At 41.8% G+C, this 15,244-nt stretch overlaps 1 protein-coding gene and 1 non-coding gene across 3 annotated transcripts in view; one reads left to right on the forward strand and one right to left on the reverse strand.

Moving 5' to 3' along the window:
* The first annotated feature begins 6,003 nt into the window (after positions 1-6,003).
* B4GALNT2 (beta-1,4-N-acetyl-galactosaminyltransferase 2 (SID blood group)) overlaps positions 6,004-15,244 on the forward strand; it is a 48,312-nt gene continuing 39,071 nt past the window's right edge. Inside the window, exon 1 of one of the 2 annotated variants that reach the window (XM_072938883.1) lies at positions 6,004-6,587. In XM_072938883.1, coding sequence (XP_072794984.1) covers positions 6,574-6,587 — 14 coding nt within the window. In that variant the 5' untranslated portion in view covers positions 6,004-6,573. The remainder of the gene's footprint in view (positions 6,588-15,244) is intronic. The other variant, XM_006214302.4, reaches the window with a different exon arrangement.
* LOC116283856 (U6 spliceosomal RNA) lies at positions 10,418-10,524 on the reverse strand. Its single transcript, XR_004193554.1, has one exon. It is a non-coding gene; the product is annotated as a U6 spliceosomal RNA (small nuclear RNA).

The raw sequence follows: 15,244 nt of genomic DNA on the forward strand, positions 1-15,244 counted from the left end.
TTCTGCACAGCAAAGGAAACCAGAAGTAAAACAAGAAGAAAACCTACGGAATGGGAGAAAATTTTTGCAAATGAAACCGACAAAGGCTTGATCTCCAGAATATATAAGCAGCACATATGACTCAATAAGAAAAAAATAAACAACCCAATCCAAAAACGGGCAGAAGACCTAAACAAGCAATCCTCCAAGGAAGACATACAAATGATCAAAAGGCACATGAAAAAATGCTCAATATCACTAATTATCAGAGAAATGCAAATCAAAACTACAATGAGGTATCACCTCACACCAGTCAGAATGGCCGTCATTCAAAATCCACCAATGACAAATGCTGGAGTGGCTGTGGAGAAAGGGGAACCCTCCTACACTGCTGGTGGGAATACAGTTTGGTGCAGCCACTATGGAAAACAGTGTGGAGATTCCTCAAAAGACTAGGAATAGACTTACCATATGACCCAGGAATCCCACTCCTGGGCTTGTATCCAGAAGGAACCCTACTTCAGGATGACACCTGCACCCCAATGTTCATAGCAGCACTATTTGCAATAGCCAAAACATGGAAACAGCCTAAATGTCCATCAACAGGTGACTGGATAAAGAAGATGTGGTATATTTATACAATGGAATACTACTCAGCCATAAAAACCGACAACATAATGCCATTTGCAGCAACATGGATGCTCCTGGAGAATGTCATTCTAAGTGAAGTAAGCCAGAAAGAGAAAGAAAAATACCATGAGATCGCTCCTACGTGGAATCTAAAAAAGCAAAAACAAAAACAAACAAACAAACAAAAACAAAGCATAAATACAGGACAGAAATAGACTCACAGACAGAGAATACAGACTTGTGGTTGCCAGGGGGGTGGAGGGTGGGAAGGGATAGACTGGGATTTCAAAACTGTAGAATAGATAAACAAGATTACACTGTATAGCACAGGGAAATATACACAAAATGTTATGATAACTCACAGAGAAAAAAATGTGACAATGAGTGTGTATATGTCCATGGATGACTGAAAAATTATGCTGAACACTGGAATTTGACACAACATTGTAAAATGATTATAAATCAATAAAAAATATTAAAAAAAAAGAAATACATCTTAGCTGACTTTTGTCACAATAATGCTGTATAAAAAAAAAACCATCCTAGCAATGCTTACAAGCAGTTATTCTCAAGATTGTGGGTCCAAAGATCAACTATGGTTCATTAGACCTAAGCTGGGCTTGGCTAGGTGATTGTGGTCTATTGTCTGCTGGTCAGCTAGGCTTGGCTCTGGGCCATGGGACCCGTTTGGATCCCCTTTCTGGGTTTTCTTCTGGAGTCAAGACTGAAGGGGCAATAGTTACCTGGCCCGTGTTCTTCTAACGGCAGATCACTGGAGCTCAGGAGAAAAAGCCAATCCACGCAAACATATTTCAGCCTCTGCCAACATCCCCTTGGCCAAAGCAAGAGCCATGGCAAGCAAGTCAACTGACGCAGAACTCTAGTATGGGGAGTGATGTATTGGAACCAAGAATTTATTTGCAGGGCAGGGCTGGGGGTGTATAGCTCAGTGGTAGAGTGCATGTTTAGCATGCATAACGTCCTAGGTTCAATCCCCAGTACCTCCGTTAAATAAATCAATAAATCTAATTGCTGCCCCCACCCCAAAACGAAGGCCTGAAAAAAATTTTTTTTAATTTCACCACAAATAATAAGATCTTGTCATTGAATAGGGAGTTTGCACTCGTGACTTCCTTAAATTTAATATTAATTTAAACTCTAATTGAAATTGTGAAGTCATTTAATTTGTGGTAATTACAAAGAGACTTCAGAGCACAAAAGCTGCCCTTCAAATCGTGTTTGCCAACACTTACTATGGCGTGTCACTTCCCAGGCACTGTTTGAAGCACTTTACATGTGCTTAATTCTTAAAGGAATCTCATGAGGTGGGTGCTATTATCAGCTACATTTTTACAACTGAGGCTACATGGAGGCACGGAGATGTTAAATAACTGGTACCAGGGCACACAGCAGGGAGCGGGCAGGAGCAGAGCCCGGCTCTGGAGTTGACCTTTTAATTAGCACACTCTACTGCCTCTTGAAGGCAGCAAGACAGTTCAGAAGACAACCGAGAAGGAATCTGCAGCCTTTCAAGTCTGTGTCCCCGTTTGCCTTGGTCCTCATCAGTGACACACTCCTTGACCCCAGGGGCAAGCTGAAGCCAGCAGGGCAGTACCGTCTACTTCCGTCCTTGCCTCACTGTTCCAGACTTGGTCCTTCCTCACTTTCTGTCTCTTCTGCGTCTCTCCCATCCTCACTAACCTGGCCCCTCCTCTATAGGCAGGCAGCAGAGGAGCGGCAGGGCTTTAGATCCAGCAGACCTGGCTCCAACCCCTTGGCGTCCTCCCACACGTCTCTGAGTTTCACTTTCCTCATGTGAAAATGAGACAAATGCAACACTGAAGGTGCAAGATGGTTCTGAGCATCAAGTGAGGAGAACAAAATTCATTTATTCCTTTCTCCATCAGATAGGTTTTGAATATTAACTATGAGCCAGCCCCTATGCTCTATGCTAGGGATACACTGGAGAGTGAAACAGAAGGGGTACTGCTCCTTGTTTCAGGGAACGTGGGAAACAGGCAGCAAACACACACACACACACACACACACACACACACACACACGAACACACATGCATGCACATATTAATATAAATTACAAACTCCAAACGTGATGGTGACCACAAAGTACTGGGTGCTATAAGAACACCAAAAGAGGAATTTGACTTGGTCCCGTCTGGAAAAGGCCTCTTTGAGGAAGTGACATTGAGCTAGAGACTGAACATTAAAAGCCAGACACAACAAGTATGGAGGTTTGGAGGAGTCTTTGGGGGAGAAGGAATAGCATGTGGAAGCTTGAATGACATTTGAGGCTCACCGAGGTCCTAGCACAGTCTGTTTAGGACCTTCCCTCCTTGTGGGCCTAACCCTCCACCATCTATAGCTTAATTCTTATTTTCGAGCAAAGAATACCACTTCCTTTTCCCTTGAGGTTATGACAAGCCAGGTGAGGTAATCAAGAGGACACGACTGCTGGTTGACCCCCAAGCTGGATCCAGGCAATCAAGACAAGCCTCTTAAGTTCCCTTGCTTATTAAAACAGCCACCTACCAATCTGGAACAGGCTACCTCTTTCTTCAGTCCTCTTTGTACAGGGGCCAGTTTGCAAACCAACACCAGGGTGTTTTGTCCCTGCTCCTTCAGTCCTCTGAATAGCTGGCTTCCAACTCCATTTTTCTTTCAACATACATTTTTTTTGAGCATCAGCAAGGAATGGATTTGGGGAGGAGAAAGGGCTAGTGACTATCTGGGTGAGAAAACAATTCCACTACTCAAGGCAATCATCCACTTGGTCAGTCAATAAATAGTGTCTACTCTGTACCGGTGGGCCAAGCTCTGGAGTAGAAAAATAAATAGGACATGGTCCCACCCCTCTGGAACTAAGATGGGGCTAACAGGCACGAGCACCTTGGTAGGGTGTCAGAAATCACTTGACTTTCCTAGGTGTCCATCCATAGACAAATGGATAAAGATGTGGCATATATACACACTGGAATATTACCCAGCCAGAAAAAAATCTTGCCATCTGCAACAACATGGATGGATCTAGAGGGTATTATGCTTCAGTGAAAGAAGTCAGACAGACAAAGACAAATATCATATGAGCCCACTTATTTGTGGAATCTAAAAAACAAAACAAAACAAAAACAGACTCAGATACAGAGAACAAATGGGTGGTTGCCAGAGGAAAGGGTTTGGGAGGTGAAGGAGGTGTAGGGGAAACCTCCAGTTATAAAATGAATAAGCAGTACACCTGAAACTAACGTAATATTGTACATCAGCTATATTTCAATTGAAAAAAAGGAAATCATTCAACTTCTTCCCTGAGGACCCGTCCTTTTGGCTGAGAGCACTGGACCAGGACACAAAGCTGGCTTAATCAGTCTTCCCAGAACATCAGAAGGTTTAGATATGGCACCAGAATCTTCTGGGCGCATCTGAATTCCTTGTGGGCCACTGGAACCTTCTCTCACAAAGGACAGGTAGACAAGAGCCTGACTGTCAAAGACAAAGATTTCAGTCTTTGGCCCAGTGACACTAGTGACAGAGGTGGGTGCCCTGGGCACTGGGAGTGGCTGGAATAACCAAGAACAGAGGAAGTTCAAATCACTGAAGAACTTACCGATTTGTCAAAGCGATGGCCAGAAATCAGCCCACAGCCATGGAGTAGTGGCGGTCTTGTCACGGGGGTGAAATAGTAAGCAACCACAGTGAAAAAGCCTGAAGTACTTCATCATAGGAGAGGTGACCCTCCGGCTGGCCCAGACAGCACCTGGAGTAAGATGTGCACAGACCTGGCCACCTGTCAGGGCTCCAGGTAGGCTGGAGGGGCCATTTCTTTTCTACCTCTCAGGGCAGCAGCGAACTCTGCTTGGCTCTAGGTCTAAACACCCAGGGACCAGAGCCAGGCTTTGCTGTGGAGAACTGGTGTTCAAGCTCCTGGCTAACCAGCCTCACTTAGCTAACTTTCCCTTTCTTCCAATCACAGAGAATTTACTTTGGAACCGAAATCATAGGTCACAACACTTCTGTGAGGCAGGAGTTATGTCTGAATTAACCCTGTCCCATTTCCAAGTCACAAGAAGAGCTCCCCGCTTAGACAGACCTGGGTGGGAGGAGGTGGCGGTACAATGGAGTCAGCATTGGCCTTGAGGCACAACTCCTGGGTGCAAGTCCTAGCTCACGGCTGGCTGCAGAACTTTAAACAAGTCATGAAATCTTTCACAGGCTGGGTGGCCACATCTGTGAAGTGGCTCACAGCTTTGCTGAATTGAGGAGGTAATTGGTAAGCAATGTGGTCTTTTTACTACATGTACATGGCAAGGAGTACAACGCTTTGCTGATTAGTCTTGTCTAGGAAAGCATAACATCCCTTTTGGAGCTGTTCCTAGAAACTGGTTATCTATAACAGCTACTTCAGAGCTCCCTCCAGCAGGTTTTCTCTGTTCTGGTGGCTGAGAAGCTCAGAGCTGAATTTGGGACTCACCTGCACCAAAACTGTTGACCCCTCTGGCATTTTTTCTACTCTCTTTCCAGCCTTATTTGGTTTGATTGATTGTCATTTTTCTTTTATTTACACTACATTCTGTTTTTATATGTCTGTCTTAAATCCCTTTTGGAACACCGGAAGGTGTAATTTAGTGCGTGCTGTACACGTAGAAACATAGGTCATTTTGCAAGCTTTCTGAATGCCATCTTTTGTCTAGTTTAAAACAATGTTATGTTTGTGACTTGAGCTGGGTCATAGTAAAAGCAATACAATCATACTTTGCGATGAACCACAGGAAGCTGCTGGTCACCCCACCTAGCTTATGAAAAGGTTCCTGCAAAGGCTCATTTCATCTGAAACTCACCAGACTCGTTCAGACACAGAGTCATTCAGTGGCTGTAGAGATCTCTTAGAGGGATTCAACCCACTCCAGTTTTCCTCCCCGCGTCTTTTGCCAAAACAGTTCCAGTGGGGTGTGGGATGAAGAACGGGGTGGAGGCGAGGCAAAGACGGAACTTGGAGAACCCAAGAGTGAGGTGTTGGGAAGTGGGTGAGGCTCGTGGACAAGTGGATACGGTTTCGACAGAAAGCGAGAGGCCGCGGTGGCAGGGAGGCTAGAGGTGGGCGCGGGGATTTTGCTGTTCTGTAAGGTGGAGAGGGAAACTCCGTTCACCCACCGAAGAGAAGAAGAGGTCCCAAACGGCAGCTGGAAGATCTGGAGAGAAGTGCGGGCGCAGGATTGCCGCCCTCGAGCTGGGCGCACCGCGTTTAAAGCGCGGAGCCAGGACGGGCTTCAGCAGCCGGGGGGCTGACGCCCGGGGCTGGAGAAGGGGAGCGCGGATGCGGTCGTGTGATACGGCGAGTCCACGCGGTCCTCCGCAGAGAAGCCCCTTCTGTCCATCGGACCACCGACGCAGTGGAGTCTGGCCGGCTTGGGGGCTCCACCCCCGAGGGACAGAAAATGCTCCCTTCGCCGGGGGCTGCCGCGTCACCCAGACGCGGTTCAAATTCCAGATCTTCCGCTTACTAGCAGATCACGCCATTTGCCTCAGCTTCCCAGTCCTAAAAGTGGGGCCCAGTACTCACCTCTTAGGGCTCTTGTGACGAGTAAGTGGCGTAAATAAAACTGAGCCCCAAGCTGGTACCTAGTATCATAAGCAGGGGCTGTGGTCATTACTGTCACCTTCTCGGCTTCTCTAGGGCCGTGGGCCAGTTGCAGGTCCGTTCGGCCGGGAGGTTCGGTCATCCCCAAACGACGACAAAGATGCTGGGACCGATTGGCGCCGCGTGGCGCACACCTACTAAAGCAAGAAGGTGGGCGGGGGTAGGTGGTGACGTGGACGGGGACCGACCCAAGCTCTCGAGGCTTCCTCCATCCTGGAGAATTTGCCTAGGTTAGTGCCAGAGCTGGGCAATCGGCAGGGTGGCTGCGCCCGGCTCCACCAGCCCGGAACGTCCAAGGCGGCGGGATTCGGGATGACATCGTGCGGGTAAGTGTCCCGTGAGCAGAGAAAAGTGAGAAGTGAAACTTGGCCCGCCAGGCGTGCGATCGGGGAGCGGCCGGGTGCGGGAGCGGCGGGCGCCAGCCGATCTCTAAATTAAGTCCAACCGGTCCCCCACGTAGGTGGGGAGAGGGAAGGAGACGGCGCCTGGGGACACTATTGAGAGCCCCAGCTCGTTCCCTAGCGCTGCGCTCCAGCGAACACTGGTTTTCCAGTTTCGAAGTGCAGGTTGCCTCTCGTGCCTGGAGTGTGAGCGCGGTGGTGCCGAGCGTGGCAGGGCGGCCTGGCACCCGCAGGCTGTGACCAGGACTGCGGATGCAGGTCCCCAGTGAAGTGGGTCCCCCCACCCCCGCGCGGGGGCCGCGGGCTCTGGGTAGTCGGGAAGTCACCACTTTGTCCCTTCCACAGCTTTCAGAAAACAGCCGGAGCTTTGACGTCAGGGATTTTGGAGAGCAGGTTTCCAGGTCCAGATCACACTCGCGAGGCAGGGTGAGCGTCCGTTACGTGGCTGTGGGCGCTGAAGAGCCTCGAAGGAGTAGCATAATAATTAACCGGGGCGAAAGTAGACTTGGAAGGCTCATTTAATTTTTATAAACCAGGAAGAAGGATCAGAAATACATTTTGTGCCTTTTTATCCCCAAAGTTTGCTTTCTTTGTACTTTTTAAAACTAGAACTATCATTTAACACTAGCAAGAAGACTTCTTCCGACAGTGCGAAAACATGTTGGTGAGATGATGGTTTCTGAGCATAAAAATGCATGGTACGGAGATGTTGTGGCGGAGCGAGGGGAGCGAGGCAGCCCTTGCGTCCACCGAAAGTCCCTGGCTAAGGCTTCCATTCCAGCACCTTCCCCAACATTCTCTCACCCCACATTCCTTAATGAGTGACGAGGAGTCCTGGCACCAGGCTTAGAACTGGTGCCAACGAATTAAAACCCGGCAAGTCTTCGTCAAACCTGACTCCCTTCACGTATAGCCAGCCGGAATTGTGAACAAAAGGTCTGGGTTTTAATCGATGTTGTTGCTATGTTTGTATCTCTTAAGATCTTAAGGCTGCTGGCCTCTGTGATCTTGGGGAACTAACTTTTCTTCCTCCGATGAAACGTCTTTTAAACTTTTCTGTGCCCTTTTACTTTTCTTTCTTTCTTTTTTAATAAAAAAGTGTCTGATTTTGAAATAGGTCTTTCTGACTTTTGTCCTCTAAGATAAGGCTAGTTTACTCTCACACACCCAGAAAATGATCTTTATAGTCCCATGAACTTAACTCAGTAAATACTAGTTGGTAAATTCATTTCATTTCATCCACTATGGAGCACTTATGTATAGGCTGAGTTCTAGATTGTTGACTGTTCACAGCATACAATTCTTTGAAGAATTATGTCCACCTTAGAGTTGTGGAAAAGGAGAATGGAGGTTGCCCAAGGGCTACGTTGGAAGGAGCAGGTTGGAATCCAGTTCCAATTGAGGATAAAGCCAATGCTTTTTTGATTGTGTGGGACATTTTATCAATAATATTCATTCCGCAAAAGTTAGATAATCCTACTGTGTGCGAGGCATCTTACTAGGTACTGAGAATACAGCTGTCCTGACCTCGTGGAGAAGTTATGCCTCTAGCGTATTTGACATCATCAGCTGATCATTTTTTAGTGTTTCCCCCCTTCAATAGGACAATTATTTTCAGTAATTGTATGGAATAGTCAGTAATAAGTTATTTTCTTTTTTTCTTTCATTTGAAGACAATTAAAAATAAACTATAATTTAAAAAGGTATTCAACGTGCATAAAACATTTTATGTATGAATTAATCCATAAGTGGTAAATTCAACACTGACCAAACAAAATATACTTGGCAGTTTGCACTGTTCTGTTGTTTTAAATTTAAAATACCTATGAAAATCTTAAAAGTCGTCCCACTAATGACAGAACTGAAGTAACTGAAACTTGGTTTCTTCATCTTTGAAATCACTGTGCTGTTAGTGTTTATTTCATATCTATTGTTTAAGTGGAGGACTAGGTACCCCACGGGGTTTGAGACACAAACTGCTCCCTAAGCCAGCTTGAGCAATTCTGGATGTTATAAACTTACCTCTGGCTGCAAGCTTACTCTTGAAAGGAACCTATGTCCTAAGCCAGGTATTTGCTGGGAACCAGCTGTGCCCATGAGTTTTTCAGATTAACTTGCACTTAGAATGTGATTTTTTATTAAAGGATAAGTAATGAAATGTGCTAATTTGAAGCTCATCTATATAATTATTTAAAAATTTTATTATTAAAAATTGTTTTTAAATTGAGGTAGAGTTGATGTACAATACTAGATAAGTTTCAGGTGTACAACATAGTGATTCACAAGTTTTAGAGGTTGTATTTCATTTATAGTCATAAAATGCTGGCTCTCTTCCCTGTGTTGTATTGTGTATCCTGGTCAGGGCTCATCTCTATTATGGAAGTTTAACAACCACAGCAATTGCTTAGAACTTAGGCCAACATATTCTTGATCTTTTTGGTTTCAGGACCCTTTACACTCTTAGAAATTATTGAGGACCCCAAAGAACTTTTGTTTATGTGAGTTGTATCTATTCCTATTACCATATTAGAAATTAACGCTGAGAAAATCTAAAAATATATATTTATAAAGTCGTTAAAAATAAGCATCATCACCCCACCCAACATTAACGTATTTAATGAAAAGTAACTGTGATGAGTGGAAGGCTTGACTGGGGCTGACCTAGCTCACTGATGTGCCTGTTGGCTTTAGTTCCTCCCCACATGGCTCTCCATGGCTTCGCCACTCACAACATGGCAGTAGGCTTTCCCAGAGCAAGTCATCTGAGAGAGAAGGTGTCACCAAGAAGACAGCCACAGTGTATTTGCTAGCAATCTCAGAAGTGACCAATGCTGTTTGCGTATTGGCCACACAGACCGATGTGGGAAGGGGTTTCTGCTCTGTGCTGTTGGTCACACAGGCCAGGATGGAAGGGGCTACACAGAGGTGTGACTACTTGGAAGCAGAGATCTTCCAGGGCCACCCTGGGGACTGCCCACCACCCTGGAGGCTGGACTTTTCTGGCATTTATTTTCATGAGTGAGACTAGCTGTGATTTTTCTTTCTTTCTTTTATCATTGTCAGGTTAGGGGGAAATATTTATGCTGTTTCACAAGATAAGTTGGGGTCTCTTCCTATTCGTTGGCCCAATAGGGAGTAAAGTGAAAATGAAAAATTGGCATTATAGAATGGTTTAGAATTTTCTGTTTTTCATTGTGTCAGTTTCTGTATGTTGCATTCTAAGAACTTGCTTATTTCCTCTAAATTTTCAACTTTAGTGGCACAAAATTATTCACGTATATTTTCTTATTACTTCTTTAATAGCCTTAAGGTTCAAGTGATGCCTGCAACATTCCTGACTTTGGTGATTTATGCCTCCTTATGTTTTTTTCGATTCCCTCTAATGAGTTTACATATTTTAGTTTTTTTAAGAAGATAAAACAAATTTTGTTTTCGATGATCCTTTAGAGTGTCTGTTTCCTATTTCAATTTTTTTTTACATTTTTTATTGATTCATAATCATTTTACAGTGTTGTGTCAAATTCCAGTGTTCAGCATGTTCAGCACAATTTTTCAGTCATTCATGGACATATACACACTCATTGTCACATTTTTTTCTCTGTGATTTATCATAACATTTTGTGTATATTTCCCTGTGCTATACAGTGTAATCTTGTTTATCTATTCTACAATTTTGAAATCCCAGTCTATCCCTTCCCACCCTCTACCCCCCCCATAACCACAAGTCTGTATTCTCTGTCCATGAGTCTATTTCTAAAAAAATGAAATGCTTCACGAATTTGGGTGTCATCCTTGCGCAGGGGCCATGCTAATCTTCTCTGTATCGTTCCAATTTTAGTATATGTGCTGCCGAAGCGAGCACTATTTCAATATTTTTTTTTTGCTCTCTTATTTATTATTTCCTTCTTTCTACTTTATTTGAGCCTAACTTGCCAATCTTTCTGAGGTAGATGTTTGGCTTTTTCAGATTTTCTTCTTTTCTAGTAGAGGTTTCCAAAGCCAGAAATTTCTGAGTGTTGCTTTTTAGTTGCTTCCCACCCATCGACATGTGGTACTTTCTTTAGCATTTAATCCAAACTGTTGTCGAATTCTCATTGTGATTTCTTCTTTGACCCCTGGTTATTTAGAAGTGCCTTTCTGAATTTCCAAAAACAAATCTTCTGTGTATGTTTGAAAGAAGTGTATATTCGGCAGGCATTACATGCACTGTTCTGTATTTGTCCATTTATATCAAGCTTGCTGATTATTTGCTTCAACTCATCCAAAGCCTTGCTAATTTTTGGTTTGCTTGCTCTGTCGGTTAAGGAGAGTAGAATGTTAGAATATCTCACCATGATTGTGGATATGTTTATTTCTTCATGTAATTCTTTTAGTATCTTGATTTCTGTGTTTTGAAGCTATGTTAATAGAATAAGGAATTGTTGTTCCTTCCTGTGAACTGAATATTTTATAACTCGAAGTATTCCTTTGTAACTGTGGTTTTGGCTTTTTTGTCTTACTTTATTTGATATTAACTTAGAGGTAGCAACTTTATATTGGTTACATTTGGTGTGTTTATCTTTCTTTTTACTCTCAGTGTTTCTGTATCATTGTGTTTTAGGTGTGTCTGTTGCGAACTGCATATATTTGGGCTTGTTTTTTCCATCCAGTCTATGTTTTAATTGGAGCATTTAATCGATTTACATTTATGTAATTATTGACATAGTTGGTTTATATCTAACATCTCAACGACTGCTTTCTATTTGTTCCACCTGATCTATGTTCTTCTTTTCCTCCTTTCTTGCACTTTTTGGTATTGATTTTTTAACTTTTATTATTTGAGAAAAAATTGGGGGGGAGATAATTAGGTTTATTTATTTATTTAAACAGAGGTACTGGGGATTTTTTTTAAATGATTATTATCCCATTTTCCTGCCTATGAGCTTGAAAGTTATTCACTATTTTTACTCTTTCTATAGTAGTTAACCACAGATTATAACCTATCTTTGACCTATCAAAGTCTAACATTGCTTAACATTTTTAATCCCCTTCCTAGACAATGCAAAAACCTTAGAACATTTACCCACTTATTTGTTATCTTTATTTCTCTTCGTTCTTTCCTTAAGACCTGGAATTATTTGCCATTAGTAGTTACTTCAGGGCAAGTATGCTGGTGACAAATTCCCTCAAATGTTGCTTGTCTGAAAACACCTTTTTTGCACCTTCATTTCAGTGCCTCTGTTGGAAAGTTAACTAGTGATCTCTTTTAAGGGTAATCTTTTCTTTGCTGGCTGCTTTTAAGATTGTCTCCTTGTATTTTAATTTTCACTCTAATGTTCTTTGATGTGTATTTATTTTAAAATTTTCTTCCTGTGGCTTATAGAGCTTCTTGAAAGCACTTTCATTAGTTTTCAACCTTTTTTTTTCTTCAGATGTTACTCTGCCCTGTTCTCTCTCTGTCCTCCAGTACTTCAGTACCCACTGTACCCTCTTTGTCCTTAATTCTTTTCAGTAATTTAAGATCTTTTGTTCCTCCCGCATTCATTTTGACAGTTATCTTCTGACCTGTCTTCCACTCTTGTTAAATTCATCCACTGAGTTTTCAATACTGTTATTTTATTTTTTTATTTCTTAACTTTCCGTCTCTTTCTTTTTACAGTCTTCAATTCTGTGTTAAAATTCTTAATCATTAACCCATAGTTCTTTTATAATAAGTCTATTTATTTTACAGTATGTGTAATAACTCCAGTATCTGAAGTCCTGTGTTTCTTTTTTTTAACACTTTTTTATTGGCTTATAGTCATTTTACAATGTTGTGTCAAGTTCCAGTGTAGAGCACAATTTTTCAGTTATACATGAACATACATACATTCTTTGTCACTTTTTTTTTTCGCTGTGAGCTACTACAAGATCTTAACTATATTTCCCTGTGTTATACAGTATAATCTTGTTTATCTATTCTACATTTTGAAATCCCAGTCTGTCCCTTCCCACCGCCCTCCCCCTTGGCAACTACAAGTTTGTATTCTATGTCTATGAGTCTGTTTCTGTTTTGTATTTATGTTCTTTTTTTTTTTAGATTCCACATATGAATGATCTCATATGGTGTTTTCCTTTCTCTTTCTGGCTTACTTCACTTAGAATGACATTGTCCAGGAACATCCATGTTGCTGCAAATGGCATTATGTTGTCATTTTTTATGGCTGAATAGTATTCTGTTGTATAAATATACCACATCTTCTTTATCCAGTCATCTGTTGATGGACATTTAGACTGTTTCCATGTCTTGGCTATTGTAAATAGTGGTGCTATAAACATTGGGGTGCAGGTGTCTTTTTGAAATAGGGTTCCTTCTGGATATATGCCCAGGAGCAGGATTGCTGGGTCATATGGTAAGTCTATTTTTAGTTTTTTCAGGAATCTCCATACTGTTTTCCACAATGGCTGCACCAAACTACATTCCCACCAGCAGTGTAGGAGGGTTCCCTTTTCTCCACAGCCTCTCCAGCATTTGTCATTTTTGGACTTTTGAATAATGGCCATTCTGACTGGTGTGAGGTGATACCTCCTTGTAGTTTTGATTTGGATTTTTCTGATAATTAGTGATATTGAGCATTTTTTCATGTGCCTATTGATCATTTGTATTTCTTCCTCGGAGAATTGCTTGTTTAGGTCTTCTGCCCATTTTTGGATTGGGTTGTTTGTTTTTTTCTTATTGAGTCACATGAGCTGCTTATATGTTCTGGAGATCAAGCCTTTGTCAGTTTCATTTGCAAAAATTTTCTCCCACTCCGTAGGTTGTCATTTTGTTTTACTTCTGGTTTCCTTTGCTGTGCAGAAGCTTGTAAGTTTCATTAGGTCCCATTTGTTTATTCTTGCTTTTATTTCTATTGCTTGGGTAGACTGCCCTAGGAGAACATTTTTGAGATGTATGTCAGATAATGTTTTGCCTTTATTTTCTTCTAGGAGGTTTATTGTATCTTGTCTTATGTTTAAGTCTTTGATCCATTTTGAGTTTATTTTTGTGTATAATGTAAGGGAGTGTTCTAGCTTCACTGACATACATGCTGCTGTCCAGTTTTCCCGACACCATTTGCTGAAGAGACTGTCTTTATTCCATTGTATGTTCTTGCCTCCTTTGTCAAAGAGTAATTGACCAAAAGTTTGTGGGTTCATTTCTGGGCTCTCTATTCTGTTCCATTGGTCTATATGTCTGTTTTGATACCAATACCATGCTGTCTTGATGACTGTAGCTCTATAGTATTGTCTGAAGTCTGGGAGAGTTATTCCTCCAGCCTCTTTCTTTCTCTTCAGTAATGTTTTGGCAATTCTGGGTCTTTTGTGGTTCCATATAAATTTTATCATGATATGTTCTAGTTCTGTGAAATATGTCCTGGGTAATTTGATAGGGATTGTATTAAATCTGTAGATTGCCTTGGGCAGTATGACCATTTTAACAATATTGATTCTTCCAGTCCAGAAGCATGGGATATCTTTCAATTTTTAAAGTTTTCTTTAATTTCTTTAATCAGTATTTTATAGTTTTCCATGTGTAAGTCTTTCACCTCCTTGGTAGATTTATTCCTAGGTATTTTATTACTTTGGTGCTATTTTAAAGGGGATTGATTCTTTACTTTCTCTTTCTGTTGATACATTGTTAGTGTAAAGAAATGCAACTGATTTTTTTACATTAATCTTGTATCCTGCTACCTTGCTGAATTCTTCGATTATTTCTAGTAGTTTTTGTGTGGACCTTTTAGGGTTTTCTATATATAGTATCATGTCATCTGCATATAGTGACAATTTTACCTCTTCTTTTCCAATTTAGATCCCTTTTATTTCTTTTTCTTGCCTGATTGCTGTGGCTAGGACTTCCAAGACTATGTTGAATAGGAGTGATGACAGTGGGCAGCCTTGTCTTGTCCCAGATTTTAGTGGGAAGCTTTTGAGTTTTTCACCATTGAGTACTATGCTGGCTGTAGGTTTGTCATATATAGCTTTTATTATGCTGAGATGTGATCTCTCTATACCCACTTTGGTGAGAGTTTTTATCATAAACGGGTGTTGAATTTTATCAAATGCTTTTTCTGCATCTATTGAGATGATCATATGGTTTCTGTCTTTTCTCTTGTTGATGTGATGTATTACATTGATTGATTTGCATACGTTGAACCACCCTTGTGTCACTGGGATGAACCCCACTTGATCATTATGTATAATCTTTTTTATGTGCTGTTGGATTTTATTTGCTAATATTTTGGTAAGGATTTTTACATCTATGTTCATCAGTGATATTGGTCTGTAATTCTCTTTTTTGGTGTTGTCTTTGCCTGGTTTTGGTATCAGGGTGATGGTGGCATCATAGAATGAGTTTGGGAGTATTCCTGCTGCGTCCAGGGCAGCTCAGGACTGTGGGCGACACAAGACTTAAGAGACAAAGAGACAAAGTAAAAAGCCAAGATGGGACCAGGGGACTCAAGATCTCGTGGATCTAAAGTGCTGAAAGCCTGGTCAACGTCATATTTATTAGGAGTATATGGCTTAGAAAAAAATGTGATCAAAGAAGTGGGGCTTTAGATATTCCATGTGATAAGCACCAAGTT

The sequence above is a fragment of the Vicugna pacos genome, chromosome 16 (genome assembly GCF_048564905.1).
Source record: "Vicugna pacos chromosome 16, VicPac4, whole genome shotgun sequence".
In the NCBI taxonomy this organism is placed as follows: domain Eukaryota; kingdom Metazoa; phylum Chordata; class Mammalia; order Artiodactyla; family Camelidae; genus Vicugna; species Vicugna pacos.